Here is a 24,320-nt window from a genome sequence, read left to right on the forward strand (position 1 = left end):
GTTTCTTCGCCTATTCCCGGGTTTAGAAAGTTCAATGATACGTCAAGCATTAGCTTACCCTCTCACCTGGACCATTCCTTGACCAAAAGTTTTCGATACGGCGCTTTGGGCGGTAAAAATGGGCATATGATGGACGGAAGTTGCATGTAAAAATAAAAATAATATGGGCTATGAATATATGAATATTGACAGGATGCTTGAAGGGGATTCAGGGTGGGCAACGTTGACCGACCTGATTAGTAAGCGGGAAGGGCCGCAGTGTATTCGCAATGCTGTTTTTCCATTCTTTACTCCCAGCCTCGTTCCTTTCTTCCCGCGCCCATTCACTATGCTCCATTCATTGGCACGCGCCCTGTCGCTCTTTCTTTTTCTTCCTCTCGTTTTTGCTGCCTCTGCTGATGACTGGAAGTCGCGGTCCATTTATCAAGTAAGCCCAAGCCCACCTGCCCCGTGCTCGTCGTTGGTGACCATGATTGCCTTAGATAATTACCGACCGTTTCGCTCTCTCGAACGACTCTTCACCGACATGCAACACCGAAGACCGCCTCTATTGTGGTGGATCCTGGGTTGGGATTGTTGACCATCTGGACTACATCCAGTACATGGGTTTTGATGCTATTTGGATTTCGCCTATTGTTAAAAACATCGAGGCGGATACGGCGTACGGGTATGCTTACCATGGGTAAGAACTATCTTTTTGCTCCCAAGTGCAGACTCTAATTCGGCTTCCAATAGCTACTGGACACAAGACATCAACGCTCTCAATTCGCACTACGGTTCTGAGGATGACCTGAAAAGCCTCGCGACTGCGCTGCATGCACGAGGCATGTATCTCATGGTCGACATTGTGGTCAACCAGTGAGTCGCGTCTATCACGTCGAGACTGTTCAGGAGCCAACTCGTTATCAGTTTCGTACAGAATCCTTCGAGCAATTCCTCCACTCTCCCTCAAACGTTCGATTACTCCGCCTTGACACCATTCTCAGCCGAGACAGATTTCCATACGCAGTGTTTCATTAGTGACTACACGAATCAGACCAACGTTGAGCAGTGCTGGCTGGGAGACTCAAAGTGCGCGCGCGATTCTTTTCAGTGTCAACTTACCAATTTCCATTCTCTCAGCCTCCCACTTATGGATATCGACACAGAGAACAACACGATTGTCGAGGAATGGAACTCATGGGTTACTAGTTTCGTCGAAACCTACGATATTGATGGTCTCCGGATCGACACTGTCAAACATATCCGCAAAGACTTTTGGCCTGACTTTGCTTCCGCGGCGGGAGTCTTCACTCTCGGAGAAGTACGTTACAAACTCTCTGAACCATGTCCTTCTGCTGAAACTCCCCCAGGTATTGAGTGACAATATCACTTACGCCAGTGACTATACTCGTAAGTTTATCTAAGATCTTATTGAACCACACTTTCACACCGTTTCCAGAGGTTTTGGACAGCGTCCTAGACTACCCAACCTGGTACCCCCTAACCGAAGCTTTCAATACCACCTCCGGCAATCTCTCGGCTATTGAAAGCGCCGTCACGCAAGCGCAGTCATCATACAAGAACGGCCTATTTGGCACTGGCTCTTTCTTGGAGAATCACGACCAGCCTCGATTCCAGTCGCACACTACCGACACGGGCTTAGTCAAAAACGCCATCAGTTTCCCGTTCATTCATGATGGTATTCCCATTCTCTATCAGGGCCAGGAGCAAGGCTATACAGGTGCTTCCGACCCTTACAACCGCGAAGCGTGGGTACCAATAATCCTCGGTATGGATGGAGGTGACCAGGCTAATTGATTTTGTTTAGTCTCTGGTTCAGCGGATACGAAGAAGACAAGGACCTCGTCACACACATCAAAGCCGTCAATACTGCTCGGCAGTTGGCCGCCAACGCCAGTTCTAGTTTTTTGACCACCAAGGTAGCGCGCTTCTCTCCGCATCCTTCAATCTCTAATCCCCCTTCTAGATGTCCTTTGTCTCTCAAAGCGACGAAGGCGCTATTGCCATCTCCAAGCCTCCCATCCTTGCCCTCTTGACGAATGTCGGTTCCTCTGGTTCCGCGTCCTGGAGCGTTTCGGGTGTCTACGATAAGGGGGAGACCGTGGTGGATGTGCTGACCTGTAAAACATATACCGTTGACTCCAGCAGTGGCACATTGAGCGCTTCTGCTGAAAGTGGTGCACCGCGGGTGAGTGTGCTTCCCGCACTATCGTATGCGGAAAATGACTGGTGAGATGGCAGATCATTCTCCCGACGTCAGCCCTGACGACCGATGGTACTCTTTGTACGAGTGTCGCTAGTAAAAGCGGAGCAATGTCAGTAAACAGCGTCAGTCGAGGCGCACTAGGTATCTCGTTGGTTGCTGGTTTGATCTTGACATTCTTATAAAAGACATTATTTACTTATACATTTCCCTGGTTCTTGGGACACTGCTTGGACTAGTGGACTGTTTGATATAATAACCTTATACTGTAGACTTAAACGTTTGTACGAAAGCTTCATTCATATTAGTCATACCCGGTCTTCCCGGGAACTACTCCAGCTGCAGCCCCGCCTTTGCCGAAGAACTTCCTCAAATCATCTGCTAGTTCAGATGGCTTCTCATGTGCTGCGAAATGACCTCCATGGGAGTGTTCGGATGTGAACTTGAGGTTACCAATGGCTTGGGTCCATCTACGAGGAACCAGTCAATGCAAGGACGGTATAAACAAGATGAGCTGGACTAACGTCTCCGGTGTCCGTCGAATTTCTTTGGCGAAATAGGAAGCGCCCATGGGGATTGTGGATGGCTTGATCTTCGGAGTGGATAGCTTCGACACAGTGAGCAAAGAACCTGGTTGCTTTGACTTGGGTGCGACGGTGGAATCTTCCTGTCTTGTCTCGTAATAAATTCGCAGAGAGGCCGTAGGGCCTGCACGAGAAAACAGGTATATAGAAACCCAGGTTAATACTGTGGGTGTAGTTGAGTGACTGCGGGATGCTTCAAAGGGACAGAGGAACCTTCATCGTCTCCCCATGGGTATTCGTCTGTCCAGTTGATTAATTTCTCGTAAATCCAAGCAAGAAGCTTATGGGATTGATTAGCAGCGATATAGCAACTATATAAGGGAGGGGCCACTCACACCAACGGGGGAATCGGCCAGAGAGTAACCGATAGTCTGGGGCTGGGTCGCTTGCTCGTGGAAGTATCCGCGACCTGTAGCATCAAATAGCTTGGAGCGCTGCATGCCCGCTTTCTCGGCAGCGTCCAAGGGCAAAAGATGGTCCTTGAGCCAGAGTAAGGGTCGTGATATTGGGGGTTTAGCTCCACTAATCGATGCCAGTGGTCAGATTAAGATTGTAGAATAGAAAAGAGTCAATACATACAGCGGAAAGTTGGTATGCCATGCCTTTGCATGGCTTCCGCCATATTTGGCAGCTACGGTACGAGTGATCTGGTTACTACAGGTTTAGTGTTAACGTCGGTATGTCAAAGTCCACCACTAACGCGTGCTCCCCAGTCGCCCCCCTGAGTGACTGCATGATTTCATAAAAGGTGTGCTTTCAAGTACGGAAGAGAAGAGTACCATAAGCATTGTAGCCGAGAGCGAGCATGAGCTTATGTCCGACCTGAAAGCGGGATGGGAATGTTCTTAAAAGTCGTTTAGACCTCCAAGCCTACCTCTGCATATTGCGCACTTGCAAATCCTTGCTTGGTGGGTGCCTGCGAGAACCCATATCCAGGCAGACTGAGGGCGACGACATGAAAGCTCAGGTACTCGAGGGAGGGTTTCGTCAAAAGCGGAAGGAGTTTCTGCACTTCAATAAAACTGCCAGGCCCTATGGGAAGTTTGTAACCAGATAATATAAATTTGACAAGGTACAGAGCTCACAGCCGTGAATGAACAGCAACGGGATAGCATTCTCAACTTTACTGGTCTGATGCACAAAGTGGACATTGAGCGTCCCAAATCCGTCAACAGAGATGTTGAGTGTGAACTGGGGCAAGTCGGAATTTAAAGCGGTTTCGTTTTTTCGCCAGTCGTAGCCCTCTTTCCACCGAGCAACGAGGCGACGGATATCTGCTAGTGGCGCGCCGTACTTTAAGCCAGCATCGTCGAGCTCGTCGGGGAAACTGACCAAGTTGAGTTTCTGATGGAGAAGGCGGATTTTCTCGTCCGGGACCGCGATCTTGAAGGGAACTGGGTCTGGGAGAGACATGGTGGTACGAGAGAAAGAAGGAACAGCAGTCCTAAGGTACCTCGGAGCTCGGCCCGGACTCTTTCTTCCCAACCACCATGCTGTCGAAAATTCTCGATTTCGCGTCCTTAGAAAGCTCTTCTAAGTAAGCATCGTTTCCCTTAGCACGCTATTCTTTCATTAATTCTTCAACAGACATCGCCAACTGCCTTCTCCTCCCGGTTTCTCCAAATCGCTGGCCACGGTGCGTCAGCGTGCCCTCAGTTAAGCTTATCCTGACATCCTTACAGTCCAAAGGGCCGGCCAAGTCATCCACCACCTCGACAGCTGCTTACGATAAGCTAAAAGAACGTCGAGCATGGGATATGGCCATCGCTCCCGCCAAGTCACTACCAATGCAAGCTTTCATGCTCTACATGTCCGGCGGCGGGGTACAGATATTCAGCATGGGCATCGTTGCGATGCTCTTGTGGACACCATTCAAGAACATTGCTGGTATTAATGAAGGTGCGTCTGTCGTGGCTATGCTGGCATGTTATTGATTTCCTTCAGCCTTTGTGCAATTCGCGCCGTCAAAGGCCCAACCAAAATCGCTCACGACCCTGCCTCTGCAAAAGATCGTATACGTGTTATGCAATATGTTGACGCTTGCAGTGGGTCTGTGGAAATGTCGTTCAATGGGGTTGCTGCCTACTGGGACGGGAGACTGGCTTGCTTTCGAGACGAGAGGTCTGGTGAGATCTTTACCTCTGTTACCGTGAGCATCTACCCTAACACCTTGCTAGGCTCCCGAATTATCATTATTCTAAGTTGGAGGGGATATTTCGCTATTGCCATTTGTTGAGGCCAGTGTGATACTATCCCGGTTTCTTACTGCCAAGATCCTTCATCGCTTTCTCCACCTCAAGCCTCTCCATAACAGCCCGGGTAAGACTCGACTTGCTTCTAGCCCCACCTGCAGCCTGTGGCGTGGTAGAAGTTCCTGAAGCTAAAGGTTGTTCATGAATCCGCAAGTGATGTGGTACGATAATTGGCGTTGAAGGCGGTGGTGGTGGCCACTAAACGGGACACTTAGAGACACAATTAGGCGACTGAAAGAAAATACTTGCGTTTCGTCTCGGCTGATTGAAATGAAGTGCAGCCCACGGCGGGTATTCCTTCTCCAGCCGGATGATGTGCTCCTCAAGAAATCTTATTCTTGTCAGTAGGCTCGCTGGAGAAGAAGGTACTGCCAGAAATCTCGAGGCGTGGTCAGGAAATGAAAATGACATACATACCGTAATGCACCGCTAGATGAGCCTCGATGTCTGCGATTCGCTCGAAGACGGCCGGATTTGTTAGGCTTTCATCGGCCCTGTCTACCTTTTGTTTTCCCTTTTCATCCAGGACTGACCCTTTTTCCTTCTTCGTTGTTCGACGCAGTGGCCCGTCTTCATTTTTAGCAATGTCGTATTTCATTTGCGTGTCACGGTCCAACGTCTTAGCGTCCGTTCTTGCGCAGGACGTTTCGGATGTGGGACGAAGGAACTCTGCTCGATTAGACGCGTCGTTTCGCGCACGGTTCCGGCCCAGGTACTGTGAGATAGATTTCGTGACGGTACTTGGAGGGGGTAGATTGGTATATGCTGTTTTGCGCTCGGTCAATGTATCTGGTTCTGGTTCGGACAAATGCTGTGTGGACATCAACACTTGAAACGAGTAGCCTAGTAAAGAATTATACCTTGATATTTTCAATAAGCCTTTCTAGAGCACCTGGCGCGGTTTCTCGCTCCCATGTGGGGTTCAGGACGAGCATATCGAGTTTGAAGCCGCGAAGAGCCTGGAAGAGACCCATGTCTTGGAGGAAGATTTTGAGGGCCACATCCCAGTGAAAGTTGCAAGATGATTCCCTTGTTTGTGTGTTAGCAGAATGAGAGAGGCCATTGTCAAGATGGGAGTGCGACGAGCTGCTGGAGCTTGCAATTGGATTCTCTTCCATGGACGCGAATGTCAAGGATCAGTGGCTGTGCCATAAGGCGCTCATAAATGTTATTTATACAATGAACTAGAATTTTGGATTGTTGTGGCGTTGGATTTCATCTTGCTCTTGCTCAATGTGGCCTACTCCTTGGAAATAAAGTGGTAGGTAATAGGTGCCATTGGTAAAGAGTTACCTTTCTTTCCTTGAAAACTAGGCTGTGCAGGAAAATATTAGCGAATACATGAGGGCTGGCCTTTCACTATGCTCGGCCCGGGCCGCCCGATATCCTTCCCCACTTTACCACCATGGCCAAGAAGTTAAAAGTCGAGGTAGCCAACCCCAACAACGTCCCTAACAAGGACATTATCCAGCGCCTCAATTTTCTGTATCAAGCTAGTGTCTATCTCAACGGCGTCACGTCGCAGGCACCTCCACGAAGGAAAAAGCAAAAGAGAGTCACTACGTGCGATCTGTCCCGTAACTACGTGTCTTCCATGAAGACCGTAGGCCAAAAGACGACCGTGAAAATGTGCGTTCTCCTTGGATATGCTATGTCCTGGGTCTAATGGGGCTGGAAGGGATCCATCCGTCAAGCGAACGATCTGCAAAGGATGCGATACTATTCTGGTTCCAGGATCTACAGTTACGATACGAGTGAATAGTACGCATATATCCATCGTCTCCCCGCTGCTTCGCTAACTGAAGTTCAGAATCACCATCGCACGGACATCTCATGGTGTACACTTGCACGCATTGCAGAACTTCGCGTCGAATACCTGCGCCACCTGTGGATCGGTCGTCAGACACAGAGGTTGTAGATTCCTCTACCACAGCGGATGTGGACGTGGACACTGCCGGCCATCCTGTGTCACTTGGAAAGAAGGGCCCAAAGTCTCGCATTCCTCCGCTGTTTGCTAGGAAGGCAGGCCATGTCATTTTTTGCGGGCAAGAGAAGGTTCTGGTTGACGAGACGTCACTGGGGAATGGAGTGTTCATTGTCTAGGTACGATTTCACTTGCTAACGAGATCTTTATGGTTCAGAGCAGTTCTGCCTGACTATATGCGCGTTGAGTGTATTTGTATTAAATTTATGTATTACTCAACTTTACGTACCTGTCATCGTATCATCCACCATTAAGCGCCCTATACTAACACCACGATGAAGGTTGTCATTGTTGGCGGTGGTATTGGCGGTCTCGCTGCCTACCACGCCCTGCACACATACCTACCCTCTAATGTCTCCATCAAAGTCTACGAGTTGTACCAGACCCCGAACACAGCAACATCCGGTATCGGTGGTGGTATTGGCATCGTCCCTAACGGTCTTCGCGCTCTCAATGCCATCTCACCTGCCTCCGTGCTTTATCTGTGGGCGCACGGTAACGTATGTCCCTATTTCGTTGTTCGAAATCAAAACGGAACTACTCTAGGTCGGCTTGGAGGTCTGCATGATAGGATTCTGCTCCCTAGGGCATCAGTGCATGAGAGTTTGCTGTTGGGCATGGCGAACGGCGTTACAGAATGGGGGCGAAAGGTGGTGGAGGTGAAAGAGACAGCGGACGCTGCGCAAGTCGTCTTTGAAGACGGCACGGTAGAGACATGCGACCTTATCATCGGCGCCGATGGTGTCAAGAGTATATGCAGACAGGCGCTCTTTGGCAAAGATGCCTATCAAGCGCAGTACGAGTACGTCTCTTCTTTAATTTCCTGCCATTTCCTCAACATATATTCAGCGGCTTAACTGGTGTCGGCGGCTTTGCTCCCTTTTCCTCACTCACGCCCGCCCTCCAAAACGGCATAAAGGCCGACCAGGCCGCCATGACGTTCAGCCGTAACGGTTTCTTTGGCTATGCTCTTTCCCTGCCTTTAAGCACCCCCGTCAGCGAACAACAAGTGATGTTCTGGTCTACGTACGCGACCGATACACCGCCGTCTCGTGATCTGCCTTCAGAAGAGATACGTGCCATCCTTATGGAAAAACACGATTCGTGGAAGTCTCCTTTCGCCGGTGCATTCCGTCAGATTATAGATGCTGCATACCGACCCACTATCACCGATTCACGCTTCACCAAATGGCTCGTCTTACCTCGCTATGAAATTTCGCCCTTACCATATTGGTCGTCCCTCCATGGCACGGTGCTGGGTCCAGCAAAGGGTGCTGCAAGGATCATCCTTGTGGGTGACGCCGCTCATGCGGCCGCACCTGATTCTGGGCAGGGCGCGTCAATGGCATTTGAAGATGCACAAATGCTTGGTCTGCTACTCCGTCATTACCTGCCCGACTCAGATCCACTTCCGAAAGTGGCCAAAGCGTATGAGGATATGAGGATTCCCCGTGTCGGAAGAATCCTCAGGATAGGAAGACGCCAGGCAGAGGGAAAGCGCGAGATTAGCTGGTTTAAGGCGGCGGTTAGGGATTTAGTGCTTTGGATTATGTGTATGTTCTTCTGTTCCCAATTCATCTTCGAGGTCTAATTTTTTTTTACTGCTGCAGGTCATTTGCCACTTCGTGTTATGCTATGGCTAAATCCAACTCATTTGTATGATGTTGAAAAGGAGGTTGCAAAATACCTCGCCGCTGTGGCACGATGAATGCCACGGGTGGTTGGATGGAATGCTGTAACATTATTCTGTACGATAATATATCCAATCCTTCACAAGATTCAAACTGATCGACATTAATTGACTCCACCATAAAACCATGCTTCGTTCTTTGATACGAGCAAGAATGCCATCATTGTTGACAAAGTCTCCCGCCTGCCATTCTTTATATACCTATCTGCCTTCGAATGTCTCTGCGAACTCTATCCGATTCCGAAAACAGCAACGTCTGTCGTCGGTATCTTTCCTAATGGTTACCGTACGCATGAAAGCCTACTGGTGGGCATCCCTGATGGCGTGGTAGAATTGGGGCGGAAAGTAGTAGAGGTGAGAGGGACAGCGGATGCTGCCGAGGTCATCTTTGAAGCGTACCACGTTTTTGTTAAATCTGTCTTTCAACACATTTTGATACAGTGGCACTATTGCCATCTGCAGTTTTGCTCCTTTTGCGTCATTCACGCCCGCTCTCGGGGGCGGCATAAAGGCCGACCAGGCGGGTATGGCTCTCGGCCGCAATGGGATCTTCGCCTACGCTCGCTCTTTCTCGACCAACCACCAGAGACCCGCGATTCATGGAAATGGCTTGTTTTGCCTCGTTACGAAATTCCTCCCTTGCCGTCACATTGATCGCCCTTCCATGGTACTGCCAGGACCATCATAGGATACTTATTTCTCATCGCTCATACTGGACATGAATGGCACGGAAAAATCTATTTTTATAAGGGTCTTTGCGATGTAATTTCACGCACACTCTGCTTTTATTCGCCTGCACTTTTTTTGACTTGTAAAGATTCTACTGAGTGATTTCCTAGTCACGTCAAATAGACACGGGGAATCCGTATTTTTTGCAAAGCTTTTGCGGCTGGTCTGTAGTCTGAGTCGGGCTGTCTAATTGACAAGTTTCCGGAAAGGATAAAGTCCCTCCAGAGTACTGGTAATCGCCATGAACAGAAATACAAGACGGCGTCACATTCCCATGCTTTCCTCTTCCAAAGGGCGGATACAATCGGCGGCATAGAACTGTCGACAGTCTCGGGAATAGGGCGAGACCATATGACAGAGGACTGAAACGCGGACCGCAAAGTCGCCGCTTTACTGAATCTACAAGAACATAGCGTTAACACCTGACCTCGACATTATTGAACCATAACACCGTACCTCTGAGCGTGCAATTTATGCAATTAGAAAACGGGGCGGTGTTTCCGACTATGGCGAGTTCGCTTTGTTCTCACTGCAGGATTCTCCCCTAGCAGTTCGATATCGATATACCGGTTGCTCTCGTTGCGCCGGCTGGGTGGTAGCGGTGCATTCGCGGCGTATGGGTGATACACCAACGCGGAAGAAGGTACTGGTGGTTTGGTTTTCCGGATGGGTTGCAAGACTTGGGCTACCATAAAGCAGGGCGTGTGGGTGAGAGACGGAGCTTTTGAATGAATGAGTTTCGTGGTGCTCGAAGGAAAAGGCTGTGTAAACGCCAAGATATCAGACGCGGTCCAAAAATACACAGAAGGACGTACCATAGTTGGTTTATTGGATTCTCCGTGTAACCAATCAATATCTACCGCGATAGCCTCTGCCCGTTTGCGTCTTTGGCTATCTTGCGGCTCAGAGTCTTCACGTTGTCGCGGAGGATTTCTGGTATTGTTCAAGTATATTCAGGGATAAACGAAGCCGGAGCTCACATGAACGTTTGGGTGCCGTGCTCAGGGTATAGCTTGACGTGTTGCGGCTGGGTGGACGTCGACCACAATCTGAATACTTTACAGAAATGGGTATAATAAAATATGCATTCAGGCCAGACGCACGCAGCTGTTCATTATCGTTCCCTGTCTCTTTGACCAAGTTGGAAGTTTTTCTTCGTTTCCTACTTGTAGTTTCGACGTCTAACGTTTTCCGTATCTTTTCATCCAGAGACGTGACAAGGTTTCCATGGGTGTCATCAAAATCTTCGAGATCTGATTCTGAGAACAGGTCTTTGCGCGTGATGTTTTTCAGTTCTGATACTAGAAAGTGTGGATTCGAAAAGCGAGGAATTGACAACGCCATGACAGTCTTGGGAAAGAGAAATGAATCGTGGGAACTATGGTCCAAACTAGGCAGAGTCTGAAATCGGCCAACTGTGAACACGTAATACAACAAGCTGGGTAGATCGGGACAAATTATTCGGGTGATATTATTCATAGGGTATCATGTCGTGTATGTATCTAGTAAAGGGAATAATCTGAGGTAGCCGTGAGTCAACCATAATACCATAACACAAGACAAAGAAACTTACCATGCGTAAATTCGTGAGTTTTGGAGGCTTTGCGTCGTACGACTCAGATCCGACAGATATGGTGAACTCCGTCGTGATGACTAGGATAACTGGGTGAGCCGCAGAATACCAGTATACCCCAGAATTACTAGTACCCACCGGTTCAGAAAAGGAGTCAATCGATGTTACAGGACTAAAATCCCTCATTGCAATCGCAACGGTATCTTTTGATTGATGGGCATCCTCATGGTCAGACTCGACGCGACGCTCGACCAAGGGTGTGTTCAGCAGGACGGAGACTACCCTGGAGACAGATGCAAAACGGGACGAGCGTGAGGAAGACATGAGAGTTGTACAAATCCGGGGTGTGCAAGTGGAACTACTTAAATGAGTCCTCGATCATGATGTCAGACGATCGATCCGTCGGCCCGGAGTAATCTATGTCCGGAGTCAGCGGCCGTTACTACTACTCGGTGTCTCCCCATTACACAATGTTTAGCCATCGGAAAACGGCAATCGTAACCGGCGCATCGTCAGGTATCGGGCAACATTCCGCAATTGCGCTGTCCAACGCTGGCTGGAACGTCGTCCTGACGGCCAGGCGCGAGGAGGCTCTCCGAGAATCAGTCAAATTGTGTGCGCATCCCGAGAATACTCTTGTCATTGCGGGGGACGTTACAAGTGAAGACTTTGTCAAGGAACTCTTCGCCAAAGCCGTGGAGAACTTTGGTGAGTCATATTCCGAATCGGATTCATCGTTGATCGACGTCGATGCATTAGGTAGATTGGATCTTCTCTTCAATGTTAGTTTCATGCAAAGTATCCCTGGGAAGGCTCAATATTCCAGTATAGAATGCTGGCACAAATGCCCCCCAAGTTCCAATTGAAGAATTGTCCCTAGACACATTCCAGCGGGTGATAAATGTCAACCTAATCGGCCCATTCCTTTGTACTCGCGAAGCATTCAAGGTCTTCAAGAACCAGGCCCCTCCCGGCGGCAAGTCAATTAATATTTCATTAAACCCGTCTCTCACTTTTTTTTCTAGGCCGCATCATCAATAACGGTTCCCTCTCAGCCCATGTACCTAGGCCCTTCTCCTGCCCGTATACGGCCTCGAAGCATGCCATTAGCGGACTCACAAAGTCCACCTCTCTAGACGGTCGGCCCTTCAATATCTCGTGCACCCAAATTGATATTGGTATGAGTCTTAGTACGCTGCTCGCTACCGTTGGGTTAAAAGCATTTGCAGGAAATGCTCAAACAGATATGGCCGCAAGACTTTCAAAGGGAACTCTTCAGCCCGACGGTAGAGTAATACCAGAAGCCATGATGGATGTCCAACATGTCGCCGATGCTATCATTCACATCGCTGGCCTACCTAACGATGTTACTGTCCTCGAGATGAATATCATGTGAGCCTGCCCCGCGACTTACCACATTGCAATCTACTAAACGACAGTAAGGCCAACACACGCGCCATTCATCGGGCGAGGATAATAAGGAGACATTTCCAGTTGCTATACATTGTTATATAGACGTCGACACTACTTGGCGTATATTGTAGTTCTATGCAGAAAGGGAGCAACGCGTGACAAATGTAAATATGCTAGAAATACAGGTCGATCTTGCGTGAATATGGCCTAACCCATCCAAAGAGAATAATATAAAAGAAATGCGTACTGTTACGAAAGTACTTCAAGTCAGACGCTTTGATCGCGAATCCTGACTGCTGAATGCAGGATTATCGAATGGGAGACGTTCTCGGAGCCAACCGCCACTCTCCCAATTACAACCAGGTCTATACATGTCCAGCTGACGCTGGGCTATGTCAGTCATCCCAGTAAGAATTGCGTCCATCCTTCTGAAGACAATAGGTTTCAGGATCCATCCGTCCATCCGTCCCACATTTTGACAGCTTATCCCGCTGCTGTTCAAAGAGGGACGCAGATACGGCAACACGCAATCAAAGTCACGATCAGACTTGACTCTATCGAGACCTTCGTCAGTGACAATGACAAGACGTCGTGCTCCCATAATCAGTACTCACAAAGCACATTTCTGTGAAGGGCCTGGCTCTGCAGAGATCCTTGGAGGATCGTGACTGCCGTGCGCAGATTGTAGATTGGCACCGGGCGTGTTTACTGTTCGACATAGAATTAATACGATACGAACACGTTCTCCTACTTATTTGATTTTCTTTCCTCGTTCGGTACGGCGCACCATCCCGCACATCTCAGCTCTTAACCACAATGCTGAGATTAACGTTACGACGTTCTATCCTAGCGTCCGTCTTCTTCCGAATCCGTTTTCCGTTCACCACGTCCGTGCACCTACCTTGTCAACTCCAAAATTTACATCATATTCGTCCATTTTGATTGCTTGAACAGGAACTTGGGACCCAACGACTTCGAAGGTTCCTTCACCCCGTTTCCTTGAGAACGGACTATTTGCGTAGCCATCGATATTTCACTGGTCCTCCAGTGAAGGGGATACCTGTGACGAAGGTTTGGATCACATGCGATTCGATGATATGGGTTCAACCAGCGAGTCGATCTCGTTGCCAGACTTAATGCTGGGAGGGGGGGAACGAATACGAATCGGAAGAAGATGCTGGAGAAGAACTCGACATGAGATCCTCTCCTTCTGTGGGAAGAGAAAGCGGGATGAGGATGAAGAAACGGCTGCCTTGTTCGACCCGAGAATCTACACGAAGCTGTCCGCCCAGCTGTTCAACGATACGGGCGACTACTGCCCAGACCCAGCCCTATAATGCATATTGAGCCATCAAACAAATCCAAGAAATCGTCATTTTTTACCGACGCCAGCATCTGTGCTAGTCTTGGGTTCATATGACTCCACTTGTTCGAATCCGAAATATGCTTTCAAGCCGTTCTTGCTGTATGCCACTCCTGTATCGGCTACCACAATCTTCACTGCCGTCTGTTGGGAGTTGCGCAGGCCGACAGGTTCTTGCAGAGGTACACAGCATACTGTGATGGACCCTTCTGTTGGGTATTTAATTGCCGCACCAAAATGAGAGAAGCGTGTGAAGATTGGAATACAAGCGTTTGCCGTGAGGTTCTGGACCACAGCTTGAATCTTCCTAGCGTTACCGACAACTTCTTTGGGACTTTCAGATGTCTAGAATGAGATCGATAGATTGTCGTTGGGCTTCGCTTCGATACCAACTGATCGCCTCCTCGACGACTGCAGGTAAATCGAAGGGCTCGTTGAAAGATGTCTCGTAGCCGCTTTCCAGTCTCGTGAGATCCTATGCACAAATACTATTATCAAGAAAACCAGACACTAGTCCGAACCAACAAGTCATTGATGGTGAAGAGTAAGTTCTAATCTAGACAACGAAATCAGAAACGACCCCTGGTTAATGAGCAAAAAACCATGCCTTCGACGCAGAGTGTGACTCTCAAATTATAGCGCGTTTCTCCGTCCAGTGGTCAATGCCATTTCGAGATAGCTGGTCAAGAGTAAGTCAAGTGTCACAGAAGAAAGGAGGAGGAACCCACTTGATAACATGATATAGAGGAGTTCGCACTACATCATGTTTCATATGCACGTTCATCCCTGAATGTCACACACTTCCTTCGTGTAAAGCATTCGACAACAGCAAGTTTGTCACCCTAGTGGTCTGCAACGCGCTCTCCTTCTGCCTCCACACCTCGATGAACTAGAACGTATGAATGTCAGCTCAACTCTAATAGAAATGAGTTTGAAGCAAACTTTCAAGGCTAGCACACCCGCGGTCTCTAGCTGTTCATCCGTCCATGCTCTACATCTTCCAGCGACAGTCTCTGACCAAATCTTGAAAGATTTTCTTGGATCTAACATTGCGTTTGATCCGTCTCCTTTGAACGGTTTCCCAGCCCAATGAACATCGCGCGGTTGTCCTTTTCGTAGGATCGCAATGAAATCCTTGCCTCCACTCGACAGAGGAACGTACAAGAGACCCGCGACTACATCGAGACCTGAGTTGATTGATTAAACTTCGACGCAGTCATGTCAAGAGCACTTACCGATAGACATTTTAAGGTCAGGATGGTCAGTAGTTACCGCTGGTGATACTTGAATGGTTCTGCTAGATACAGGTGAGGAGTAAGTCATGCTGAACAGAGGTTTGATTTACCCGAAATGCTTCAGTCTGAGATACTCCGCCAAGGTCAAGGTCAAGATTTCTTGTCCGTGTTCAGTGGGGCCTAGGATCTTCGCACCGTCACCGATGACCAAGATGCCAAAGTCAGCATCAAGCAAACTGAGCAAACCGTCGAAGTCCGATATGATGTAACCCGTCTAGAGCTCTGATCAGCAGTTCATATTGGTGAAGACATGAAAAATGTTACGGGATGGTTCTCTAAAGTCATTGTGTTTATCTGAGAGAGAGGTTAAAAGAGTAAGATAAGCACCTCTTCATGGGTGATGAAGAACACACAAGTTTCCGAGTATGCAATCGTTGAGCATAGCTTAGGCGTTCGATGTTTCTAGATATGGACTGGCTGAGAAGCTTGAGCATCCCTCGAGTGGGAAGTGATACACGCATTCCACGTGTGCCGCATGAATGACATGTCACTAAACCCCACATAGCACCGAACGCCATGATAGACTACAAGAGAGAGTCAAATTCAATGGCCGTTTCTCCAAACCACAGACGTACAATAGACATCGAAGCACAAGCACCCATATTCCCGAAGTCTGTGAAACTGATTGGTATTCCAAGTTATACCGTGTCATTTGCACAGACATGCATTTAACATGAATAGGACTCATTGTGCGCAAGTGGCAATGCGTCATATCAAGAGGCTGCTCGAGATCTTCTTTGGATCGTACTACAATCCGAGCTGTCGCTCGGCCCCGACCGTAAAGGATTCGAACTTTATAAGTAGACAGCAAGAGTGTTCGCCAGTGACGGTATAACGATGTTTCCAAGACGGCCTACTTGTTGTATATAGCTGCCTAGCCTATATAACATGATGAATCCAAGCTCTAGCAAAAAAAAACCAGATGTACTTAGTTGTGCTGGTACTTTGATGATGGCAACAACCACCTTCAAAAAGGTGTCTAAATCTGATGGATCACCAAGCTGCTCGTTAATCTGGGCCATAATCGCCAAAACATCCATCATATCGCTACTTGGATGTCAGTCCTGAAGGAGATGCCCGTGTTAAGCGGCGCTGGCGAGCCAGAGCAGGAAGCGGCCTGGATCGTGGGGTTGTACTTTCCTCAATATCCGCAGCATTTGGGATCCAGGTGTGATCACCTTCAAGACCTGAAAGCGAAGACGATGTAGCCAACGCATTAAGGGAATTGGTGTCTTCAGCAGATGGACTAGGAGAGGACAGTTGGAAGGAAGTCCGTGGTCCGGGTGTTCGGTCACTTAGATCGCTGCCTGACAACGAGGAGCTAGTCCTATCGTGTGTGCCCAGTAATATTTTGCCTAAACGGTAGTTGGAAGCCTCGTCTGCACTTGTGTGGTCAGAGCCCCTACCACTACCAGAGACATTGCTAACTGGAGAGGCTGGATTCGCGACCTCGGAAAGACGACAGGTGGATACAGGGGATTTAAGATATCCACCTCCAACTCAAATTCCATGCATTGCACGCCAACATGTCAGGCGCTGACCAGCTTGATATGCGAAAAATGTGCGGAGGTTCGTGCCCGTCGTCCCACTCTTGAGTCCGGCTCTAACAGGAATTGAACGTTATTCTAGAGTAAACCGGCTTGTGACTCCGGTAGAACAACCGAGGGAGAAGAGATATTGTGGAGACAGACCCAGCAGTTCTGTACAGTTCTAACAATTCCACCCTTAGCTTCGGAGATTGATCAAGTGAGAAACTGACTACTTCAGACACTAAGACGTCATCTTGTTCATCCACAACGATTACACCAAAGCCTTGCACAGCACCGGGAGTACGAATAGGCTGTAAATTGTTCAGTTTTCGAGGAAATGAGAATGTAGAATGGACGTGCTTCGTCTTCACAGCGTGTCAACTTTCCTTCTCTTCCAAGTACAACGTGATGACCGTGTTCATCTTGCGTGGCTTGCAGGCGAACTGTGACAAGAGGCTCTTCCGAGGACAAAGACACATGCGAGCCAGCGGTATCTTTCGGCGAGGAGTTCTGGACATCGTTATCCCTTTCCGCTAACAAATTTGAGTTATTAGGACCCTCCGACGTATCTTGGGTGCGACCAGGGGATCTTATAACCTCACCGCTGAAAGAATGTAGAGAGCCTGATGTACTGGAGTTGGAGGACGAGGAAATTGGTCCCAGGTGGACCAGACCAAGTTTTGAAAGGTCGAATGGAATAGGGGCAGCCTTGCGTACTGAGGAAGTGGTTGTAGACGCAAAAGCATCTTAAGCAACGGAGGGAGAGCGACTCCGCGTATTGAACTTGGCGAGATAAGGTGGGCGAGGATGATGGTGACGAAGGCTTAGTACCAACTGACGAAGAACGGGAAGGATAACGTGGAAATAAATTTGTAGGAGAAAGTAGTGCGCTTTCTGTTGGAAATGCCGAAAGCTTGAAGTGTCAGAGATTGACTGGAGTCCCTTCGCAGAACGCCGTCTAGGCGAGTGGGATGGAGAAGCAAATGCTATGCTCTGAGAACGACGAGGGACCGCATTTGAAGGGAACGATATTTCGTTGGGATCGTAAGCTGGCGTATCGGGATTAGTTGTAATACCATCTGCGACATAGGAGAGTAAATACAGAGTTAAGTAGATCCAAGAAAATAACGTACGGGCTCTTTCAACTTCCTCTCAATCCACTCGGAAAGTTCTAGAGATCTTCGGGCGCCTACACTCCTAACGGTGGTCCGAGAGACACCAGGGAGATCTTGAGCCGGTTGTATACCGGTCGGAAGATTTGACAGGATAAATGAAGGACTTTGAAGGAAAATTTTGCGGTTTCAAAGGATCCGTTGAGTGGCTGCTATCCTATCGTCGCCGGACATGGATGGACGGCAACAACGAGGTTTGTTTAGTACTAAGTTGGAGATGAATTGACGAATTTTCCCTTTTCGGAATCGACGACGTAGTTCTAAGTCTTGAAACTATCAAATCAAAACGAGGCGTCGACGGTTGAACGTCCTTGATCATTCCGTCCCTGTAGTTCGAATTATACCTTAAATAAGCACAGGCACTCCTGGGCTCTCTGATATCTTGATAACGAATCGCCTGCCCAGATCTTGAGTACCTAAGTTTCATGTTTTCAAAATGGAATGATAAACAGCTTTTATGGATTGCGCACATTAATTACACGTCCACCCCGAAAGCGCGAAGCGACCCGTAAACGAGGATCAATTTGAACATCGGACTTGGGCTCAGAAAATGACAAAGACTTGTGAAACATTCAAACAGGATCGCACCATGATTGCACAACAGTACTACAGATTTTGTTCTATTCTTACCATTCAGAATGTACCCGACCCTCTGAACCAAGCATTCACAGGTTTCCCCTTTGGGCCCGTCAAAGATCTTGAAGAAAACTTCGAGCCACCAGTGCCGCTGCCACTGCGGCGCCGGTCCGGTGTCCATTCTTGCAACCAAGTATGCATGGTCCCCAGAGCTTGATTCTGGACAGCGGCAACAGTAGGGTCGACCACACCGTTTGGGGTCAAAAGATCAGAGCAATGGAATCCGTCTCCCAGCGCAATGGGCTGCGAGGCAGTGCTGGGAACGTTGACCGTCTGAGCAGATACTGTCGCGTCTCTCCAAGGGTCTCCTGATCAACAGTGTCAGTAATGGGTTTTAGCGAAAGAATATACCGCGCACGTATACCGTTAGCGAAAAAGAGCCTATTAGTCCTCACGTTCCAGCCTTCGTATGCTTCGTTGGTCTTTGCCACGTCGATGGTCGTAGGCGATGTGGGAAAAGCTTCCGGGAACATGTACGAGCACTGTCGCTATTTTTGGAACGTCAAGACTAGTTCGATAATTTGCGGCGAAGAAACGTACGAGATCATAAGGCGGCTGCACTAGACGCGTAACAATGGCTGGGACCCCTAGTGGCGGTCCTTCCTATAGAAAAATGAGATTGTATCCCTGAAGCCATGATTAACCATACTTGGAGGAAGCCAACTTGATTGCATCTGTACAGAATATGAGATTGCGAGCCCATAGCAAGACAATTCACATACACTATCCAAAACCATGATCGTTCTGCGTTGTCGATGCTGGTGTTCGTGTAGTAGGCTTGAGTTGCATTGTAACTGCCAAGACAAGTTCTAAAATTACAGTCAGTGATCGATAAAATGAGTATCAAGCATATAGCCTACTCTGCATCCAGATCCCCGCAAACTGGAATACAATCACGCCAGCGCAGCGGTAGGTCATCATGGTTCACTTACGTTCAAATATGTACGTATTCTTGAAGTACGAACTCCAAGCTGTCAGAGCATGGTCCAAACCCCAACCCTCGGCGGACGCGGAAACGTCATTTTTGACTTCCAGCGCATCACAAAACTCGAAAAATTGCTGACCCGGACCAGAGTCCGGCTGTAAAGACTGCCAGTCCCACAAGTTGTTACGAACTGGGGCGGAATTGAGCTGATACCAACATGAGATAAAGACTAAACAAACGAGCGCCAGCAACATCGTCAAGATGGGTCATATCTCCCATCCCAAAGGAGTTCTTGATTTGTTGAATCGCTGATTGATTGCCGGAAGGAAAGACCTGGTCGATGTGAGCAATCACAGCAGCAACATCGGCCGAACAGTTGGCTGGCATGTTTTGACGTATCGGTTCAAAGTATCGCCAATAGTCGCTGGAAGAAATCAGCTAGAAGCTCGGGGTCGACAACAAAAAAGCATACAGGATCGCTTCTACTACCCCGGATGAAGAGTATCCTGCCCAGAAAACGCCTGGTTGGCTGCAGAAAATTAATATACGGGCATCAACGGCCTCGCGTGACCTACTTGACAATCGTCCAACTAGTCAATGCACCTGAGCCGAAGTCAGTCAGTAGGTGTAGTTAAACTAGGCGGGATGGATTACCAGAATAGCTCCCGCCAATGAGAATCCAAGGAGCCTTGTCTGGACCGAGTGCTCCGCCGTTGGGCATAGGTAAGTCGACATTCTCGGCGAAATAAACGAGATCGTCAATAGCTTGCTGCAGCGTATGCAGTCGTAAACTGTCTACAGTAAGGTTTGGATAGGGATTGCTGAGGCCGTAAAATCGGTGTTCCAAAACAATGACTGCTCCGTTCTCTTGCTGTGCTATCAGTCCATTTATGGTCCCATTAGTGAGATAACCAGTGTATGCTGCGAAAGGAGCGGCCATTAGCCCGGTCCGCTGACAAATGAAAAGGCTAATATCACTTACGTTCCGCATTGACTTCTCCCGGAGTCATTAAAATGATTGGACCACCTGGAAGGTCCTCGTTATAGGTATGACTATGAGAGTCTGGGAAACTCACCGGGTTCATAAAATTCGTACGTATGCCAGTAACGTTGTTGAAACGTTCCCAGGGACGGGTTATTATGGTCAATGAGCTGGTCGAAATAATAGGTCGTGTTGTACGGCGGTAGCACGGTACCGTTACGACTTAGAACCGGGGCATCGAGATTCTCGATAGTAACAACCGGGATACTCGGCCTTTGGATCATATTTCCATGAGAACGACCGTCACGTAACGCGCCATTCACGTATAACAGTGGGTAGAAGGCGAGAAGGACTGCCCAGATGATTGGGGGAAGCATTGTGGACGATGTACGATTCCAATACGTGCATTTATACGAAAAAATTTCCATGAACATGTTATTTATAATTGCGATGCACCTTCTACCACGCATTGACCAATTAATTGATATAAACCACGATGCTGAGGTAGAGATCCTTACCTTGATTGACCAACTGTCAATGAACTGCGCCGTCTGTTACAGATGGCAGTGATGCGCGCTCCTTGTCGCTACCAGAACCAAACGGGAAGCATGTCGTCGGTCTCTAGCGACACTCGAGGTTTAACAAGCATTGTCATAAGAGATAAGGGGCCCGCGAACCTGCGAATGAGAATATCAAACCCGGACCGTCTCCATATGGTGCACATATGATGCCTATCGCGTACGTACAATTTTGTGCGTATGAGAGGATCACAGTTCCTTGCAACAAGAAAGGATACGCATAACCCAATTGACTCTCCGTGTATTTCCCTGTGATAGAGCGATAAAACATGTGGAAGAAGGGACACCTTGCTGGTACAGAATTGAAAAAAAGGACACATGGTCAGTACTGAGAGAATCGCGAAGCTAAAATTACTGGCACAGTACCTGACTTGAGATTCCAATACTGGGATTTTGGTCTACACACTACATGTGTAAGGACACACCCATGACCTCTCCGCTGTCTAAGGACTCTCCAAATTCGCGCTATCAGCGGGAAAGAGAGGATTTTTATCGGAGTGACCTGGCTGATCTTTGATAGGGACGCATGGTAGTACATAGCTGTGAGATTTTTATCTTCATCTAAATGATAGGCGGCGCTAGGCAGTTTGGACCTTGTTATGTATTGCTGAGTATTGCTTCGATATCAACTAGCCAAAGCTGACGCACCTTGAAGCCTATCCTTATGACTTCCACCACGAAGAAAGAGAACAATGGCAAGGGCGGCGGGAGTGGTGACGCTCTTCGACCAGGAATTTACGAAGGGTGGTGCGACTGTCATGTATCTGTGAAGACGATTTTGACATCTGCGAACCAAATCGGACACACCATTATGCCTTTCGAATCCCTCAGCTGTAGACCTTCACATAAATCCACCATTCTACGGTGATTGCGATTTTTTTGAAGTCGATGGCGTGGGAAAATATTACTCTGTATGTCTCCTAGCTACTTTCTCTTCAACAACTTTCGTACCCGCTGCTCAGCACTCAAGTACTCAGTACTCAGTACTCAGTGGTCATGCAACAGTATATATGCTCCGACACTTCTGAATAGGAACCCTGACGCAATGTTCAAATCCGAGTCATAATGCTATATTTATCAGTTATCGCGTCCACTGCTTCGTACCATCACTTCTATACTACTCGTGATGACGGAAATTCCATTCAGGATCTGTATCCCGGACGAAAAACTCGAGATGCTTGGCAAGAAGCTCGAACTCACCTCATTGCCCGACGAACTTGAGGATTCAGGGTGGAAGTATGGCGTGCCACTTGACGACATCAAGCGATTAGTAGCCAGGTGGAAGGATGGCTTCGACTGGAGGGCCCAGGAAGCTATCCTGAACGATGAACTATCCCAGTTCACTCGGGATATCGAGGTAGAAGGACATGGCACGCTGAACATACACTATGTTCATCAGAAGAGCCAAGTCGTCGACGCAATTCCCTTGTTATTCATACACGGATGTACGTGTTCTAGTCCCCAGCATTATGCATGACTAATATCATCTGTAGGGCCAGGAAGCTTCATTGAAGTACGAAAAATACTTCCATTGTTAACGGCGTCATCGCCGGACTATCCTAGCTTCCATGTCGTCGCGCTTAGTCTACCAGGATATGGCTTTTCTCAAGCGACGAGAAAGCAGGGTTTCAAAACAGGACAACATGCCGAGGTGAGCAGGATTTCCTCACGCTGTTGTTGGGTCTAACCATCGACTATAGGTTGCAAATAAGCTAATGATATCTCTTGATTACGATAAATACGGTATTCATCAAACAATCATCTATTGCAGCTTTGTTCACGACCTTTATAGTCACACAAGGTGGGGACTGGGGGGCTATTGTGAGTATACGTTCCATTCCTTCTAACAGAAATGCATACACTCTGCCTCCAGATTACCCGGAAACTCTCCAGTATCTATGGTGGAGCACATAGCCAAGCATGGCACACGAATATGCCAAGGTGCTTAAGCAATGAATCTGGTCATACGGGTTATATTCTAATCTTTCATTTAAGAGTAAGGCCTCCGACCATCTACGAACCTCTGTTGTATCTTCGACACATGCTTACTCCCTATACGGAAACGGAAAAGGCAGGATTGCAACGGACCAAGTGGTTTGAGACCCAGGGAAGAGGATACCACAGCCAACAATCGACTCAGCCTCAGACGATAGGCTATTCACTCGCCGATTCACCCGTTGGGCTTCTCAGCTGGATGTACGAAAAGTTAGTTAACTGGAGTGATTCATACCCTTGGGATGACGATGAAGGCGGGTGATCTGACTTTATGTACCGCCAGTTGATCCTCACGCTCCTGTCACAGTGCTGACCTGGGTATCTGTGTACTGGTTTTCTAGGGAAGGTCCAGCCGCATCTATCAGACTCTACTATGAGTATGTTCAATCTGAAGATCGTGTGCTAACGAAGGAGCCTACTATTCCCCTTGGCCTCTCATATTTCCCTAAGGAGTTGCGCTGTTATCCCCGACTGTGAGTGTAGCTCACTGTCAACGCGAGGAGTCTATTCTCATAGCTAATCTTCACAGCTGGTCTCAGGTTGCAGGCAATCTAATGTTCGAGTCGGAGCATACTAGCGGGGGACACTTTGCTGCCCATGAGAAGCCAAAAGAATTGGTGGATGACTTGAGGAGGATGTTCGGGAAGGATGGTCCGGCGTTTGGCATTGTTCCAGGAAGGACTGGGTACGTAGAACGCACATAGGCCCGCCTCGGCCTACACTCCCAAGGATCTTTGCAAGATACCAGCCTGTGAGCGCCTCAAGTTTAGAATGTGTATATTTGGAAAGAACTCCTGCGTTGTTGAACCAACTCCAGATATCAAGGGTACTTTCCTTCTCCGCAGTGTCTGATGATGCAAGGTCCAGCACCCCTGTAGCTTTGTTTTTTCTGACCCAATGAAGACAGCAACAATGGACGTAGTTCTGCAAATAGTCGGCGATGGATTTCACCGTGATGCCATGCGATGCTAGGACGGCCGCCGGTATAAACGAAGTGCAAGGAAGCTGAAGGAGTGGATCTCCAAATGCAAGATGCAATGATGTTTGTCGTTATCTTGAATTCGTGGCGTCGAAAATGGTTAAACGTTGTGCGCGGAGAATCAACACATTACGGTGGTCGAATGGCTGAAAATCAATGCGAGGGCATCCCTAGAGGCGTTCCTTTAGTCAAATACACACGCCGTCCCCCCCTAAAGACATAATTAGGACGATTCGCAGGCTGGCATTAACATTGTGTCATTTCTGAGGATTCCCATCGAGTTGAGATCCGAGTCGTTGGATTCAGGAGTATCACTGATATCGGCGCGACTACACGCACGGTCTAGGCTAGTTTTGGGGAGTTTGTTCAGGACTTGTGGCTTGAATTACCTGAAAGGTAGGGGCCCGCTCCACGTTTTTCGGTGTAATGGGAATG

At 48.4% G+C, this 24,320-nt stretch overlaps 13 protein-coding genes across 13 annotated transcripts; 7 read left to right on the forward strand and 6 right to left on the reverse strand.

The window, feature by feature from the left end:
• Positions 1-258: 258 nt before the first annotated feature.
• BT62DRAFT_935488 (glycoside hydrolase family 13 protein) lies at positions 259-2,575 on the forward strand. Its single transcript, XM_043186957.1, has 10 exons — positions 259-427; positions 483-682; positions 736-858; positions 910-1,071; positions 1,123-1,303; positions 1,353-1,392; positions 1,442-1,751; positions 1,811-1,922; positions 1,970-2,191; positions 2,245-2,575. The coding sequence occupies exons 1-10, from the start codon at positions 329-331 to the stop codon at positions 2,389-2,391; spliced, it is 1,596 nt and encodes a 531-aa protein (XP_043036654.1). The 5' UTR covers positions 259-328; the 3' UTR covers positions 2,392-2,575.
• BT62DRAFT_988476 (alpha/beta-hydrolase) lies at positions 2,511-4,219 on the reverse strand (the record flags this gene model as incomplete). The annotated part of the gene is made up of 9 exons (XM_043190113.1): positions 3,876-4,219; positions 3,665-3,822; positions 3,570-3,612; positions 3,491-3,519; positions 3,370-3,437; positions 3,126-3,312; positions 3,004-3,070; positions 2,821-2,953; positions 2,511-2,676 (listed from the first exon to the last, which is right to left on the reverse strand). The coding sequence occupies exons 1-9, from the start codon at positions 4,201-4,203 to the stop codon at positions 2,511-2,513; spliced, it is 1,179 nt and encodes a 392-aa protein (XP_043036655.1). The 5' UTR covers positions 4,204-4,219.
• A 42-nt stretch (positions 4,220-4,261) lies between these two features.
• On the forward strand, positions 4,262-5,369 carry BT62DRAFT_954134 (DUF1077-domain-containing protein). Its single transcript, XM_043188294.1, has 5 exons — positions 4,262-4,327; positions 4,378-4,426; positions 4,473-4,689; positions 4,735-4,916; positions 4,968-5,369. The coding sequence occupies exons 1-5, from the start codon at positions 4,281-4,283 to the stop codon at positions 4,989-4,991; spliced, it is 519 nt and encodes a 172-aa protein (XP_043036656.1). The 5' UTR covers positions 4,262-4,280; the 3' UTR covers positions 4,992-5,369.
• Positions 5,241-5,977, reverse strand: BT62DRAFT_904406 (uncharacterized protein; the record flags this gene model as incomplete). The annotated part of the gene is made up of 3 exons (XM_043183563.1): positions 5,241-5,410; positions 5,460-5,853; positions 5,903-5,977. The coding sequence occupies 3 exons, from the start codon at positions 5,975-5,977 to the stop codon at positions 5,241-5,243; spliced, it is 639 nt and encodes a 212-aa protein (XP_043036657.1).
• A 470-nt stretch (positions 5,978-6,447) lies between these two features.
• BT62DRAFT_904201 (Rpr2-domain-containing protein) lies at positions 6,448-7,145 on the forward strand (the record flags this gene model as incomplete). Its single annotated transcript, XM_043183552.1, has 3 exons — positions 6,448-6,671; positions 6,721-6,803; positions 6,853-7,145. 3 exons carry the CDS (start codon positions 6,448-6,450, stop codon positions 7,143-7,145), a joined length of 600 nt encoding a protein of 199 aa, XP_043036658.1.
• On the forward strand, positions 6,949-8,875 carry BT62DRAFT_356329 (FAD/NAD(P)-binding domain-containing protein). The gene is made up of 3 exons (XM_043180609.1): positions 6,949-7,828; positions 7,876-8,579; positions 8,637-8,875. Exons 1-3 carry the CDS (start codon positions 7,302-7,304, stop codon positions 8,732-8,734), a joined length of 1,329 nt encoding a protein of 442 aa, XP_043036659.1. The 5' UTR covers positions 6,949-7,301; the 3' UTR covers positions 8,735-8,875.
• Positions 8,876-9,451: 576 nt separating this feature from the next.
• Positions 9,452-11,360, reverse strand: BT62DRAFT_1078883 (uncharacterized protein). Its single transcript, XM_043179428.1, has 7 exons — positions 11,157-11,360; positions 11,019-11,098; positions 10,549-10,964; positions 10,426-10,501; positions 10,261-10,378; positions 9,902-10,206; positions 9,452-9,844 (listed from the first exon to the last, which is right to left on the reverse strand). Exons 3-6 carry the CDS (start codon positions 10,922-10,924, stop codon positions 9,925-9,927), a joined length of 852 nt encoding a protein of 283 aa, XP_043036660.1. The 5' UTR covers positions 10,925-10,964; positions 11,019-11,098; positions 11,157-11,360; the 3' UTR covers positions 9,452-9,844; positions 9,902-9,924.
• Positions 11,361-11,463: 103 nt separating this feature from the next.
• Positions 11,464-12,673, forward strand: BT62DRAFT_988477 (NAD(P)-binding protein). Its single transcript, XM_043190114.1, has 6 exons — positions 11,464-11,726; positions 11,778-11,800; positions 11,850-11,994; positions 12,044-12,196; positions 12,248-12,410; positions 12,462-12,673. The coding sequence occupies exons 1-6, from the start codon at positions 11,489-11,491 to the stop codon at positions 12,493-12,495; spliced, it is 756 nt and encodes a 251-aa protein (XP_043036661.1). The 5' UTR covers positions 11,464-11,488; the 3' UTR covers positions 12,496-12,673.
• An 891-nt stretch (positions 12,674-13,564) lies between these two features.
• BT62DRAFT_1078885 (uncharacterized protein) lies at positions 13,565-15,673 on the reverse strand (the record flags this gene model as incomplete). The annotated part of the gene is made up of 10 exons (XM_043179429.1): positions 13,565-13,762; positions 13,819-14,128; positions 14,184-14,269; positions 14,594-14,683; positions 14,737-14,981; positions 15,030-15,088; positions 15,140-15,303; positions 15,354-15,383; positions 15,443-15,613; positions 15,665-15,673. 10 exons carry the CDS (start codon positions 15,671-15,673, stop codon positions 13,565-13,567), a joined length of 1,362 nt encoding a protein of 453 aa, XP_043036662.1.
• A 471-nt stretch (positions 15,674-16,144) lies between these two features.
• On the forward strand, positions 16,145-17,369 carry BT62DRAFT_922252 (uncharacterized protein; the record flags this gene model as incomplete). The annotated part of the gene is made up of 6 exons (XM_043184387.1): positions 16,145-16,257; positions 16,284-16,421; positions 16,487-16,658; positions 16,719-16,835; positions 16,901-17,016; positions 17,057-17,369. 6 exons carry the CDS (start codon positions 16,145-16,147, stop codon positions 17,367-17,369), a joined length of 969 nt encoding a protein of 322 aa, XP_043036663.1.
• Positions 17,370-18,329: 960 nt separating this feature from the next.
• BT62DRAFT_935498 (uncharacterized protein) lies at positions 18,330-20,997 on the reverse strand. Its single transcript, XM_043186958.1, has 14 exons — positions 20,852-20,997; positions 20,428-20,792; positions 20,334-20,378; positions 20,006-20,272; positions 19,927-19,954; positions 19,824-19,880; positions 19,591-19,775; positions 19,359-19,541; positions 19,287-19,308; positions 19,149-19,235; positions 19,076-19,100; positions 18,967-19,029; positions 18,785-18,914; positions 18,330-18,734 (listed from the first exon to the last, which is right to left on the reverse strand). The coding sequence occupies exons 2-14, from the start codon at positions 20,708-20,710 to the stop codon at positions 18,424-18,426; spliced, it is 1,686 nt and encodes a 561-aa protein (XP_043036664.1). The 5' UTR covers positions 20,711-20,792; positions 20,852-20,997; the 3' UTR covers positions 18,330-18,423.
• BT62DRAFT_1009769 (uncharacterized protein) lies at positions 20,920-21,671 on the reverse strand (the record flags this gene model as incomplete). The annotated part of the gene is made up of 3 exons (XM_043177582.1): positions 20,920-21,064; positions 21,130-21,202; positions 21,560-21,671. 3 exons carry the CDS (start codon positions 21,669-21,671, stop codon positions 20,920-20,922), a joined length of 330 nt encoding a protein of 109 aa, XP_043036665.1.
• BT62DRAFT_935499 (alpha/beta-hydrolase) lies at positions 21,557-24,096 on the forward strand. The gene is made up of 8 exons (XM_043186959.1): positions 21,557-22,356; positions 22,405-22,562; positions 22,612-22,654; positions 22,704-22,732; positions 22,785-22,852; positions 22,907-23,160; positions 23,214-23,379; positions 23,436-24,096. The coding sequence occupies exons 1-8, from the start codon at positions 22,038-22,040 to the stop codon at positions 23,608-23,610; spliced, it is 1,212 nt and encodes a 403-aa protein (XP_043036666.1). The 5' UTR covers positions 21,557-22,037; the 3' UTR covers positions 23,611-24,096.
• Positions 24,097-24,320: the final 224 nt, after the last annotated feature.

Source organism: Guyanagaster necrorhizus (genome assembly GCF_019112545.1).
Source record: "Guyanagaster necrorhizus MCA 3950 unplaced genomic scaffold BT62scaffold_25, whole genome shotgun sequence".
In the NCBI taxonomy this organism is placed as follows: domain Eukaryota; kingdom Fungi; phylum Basidiomycota; class Agaricomycetes; order Agaricales; family Physalacriaceae; genus Guyanagaster; species Guyanagaster necrorhizus.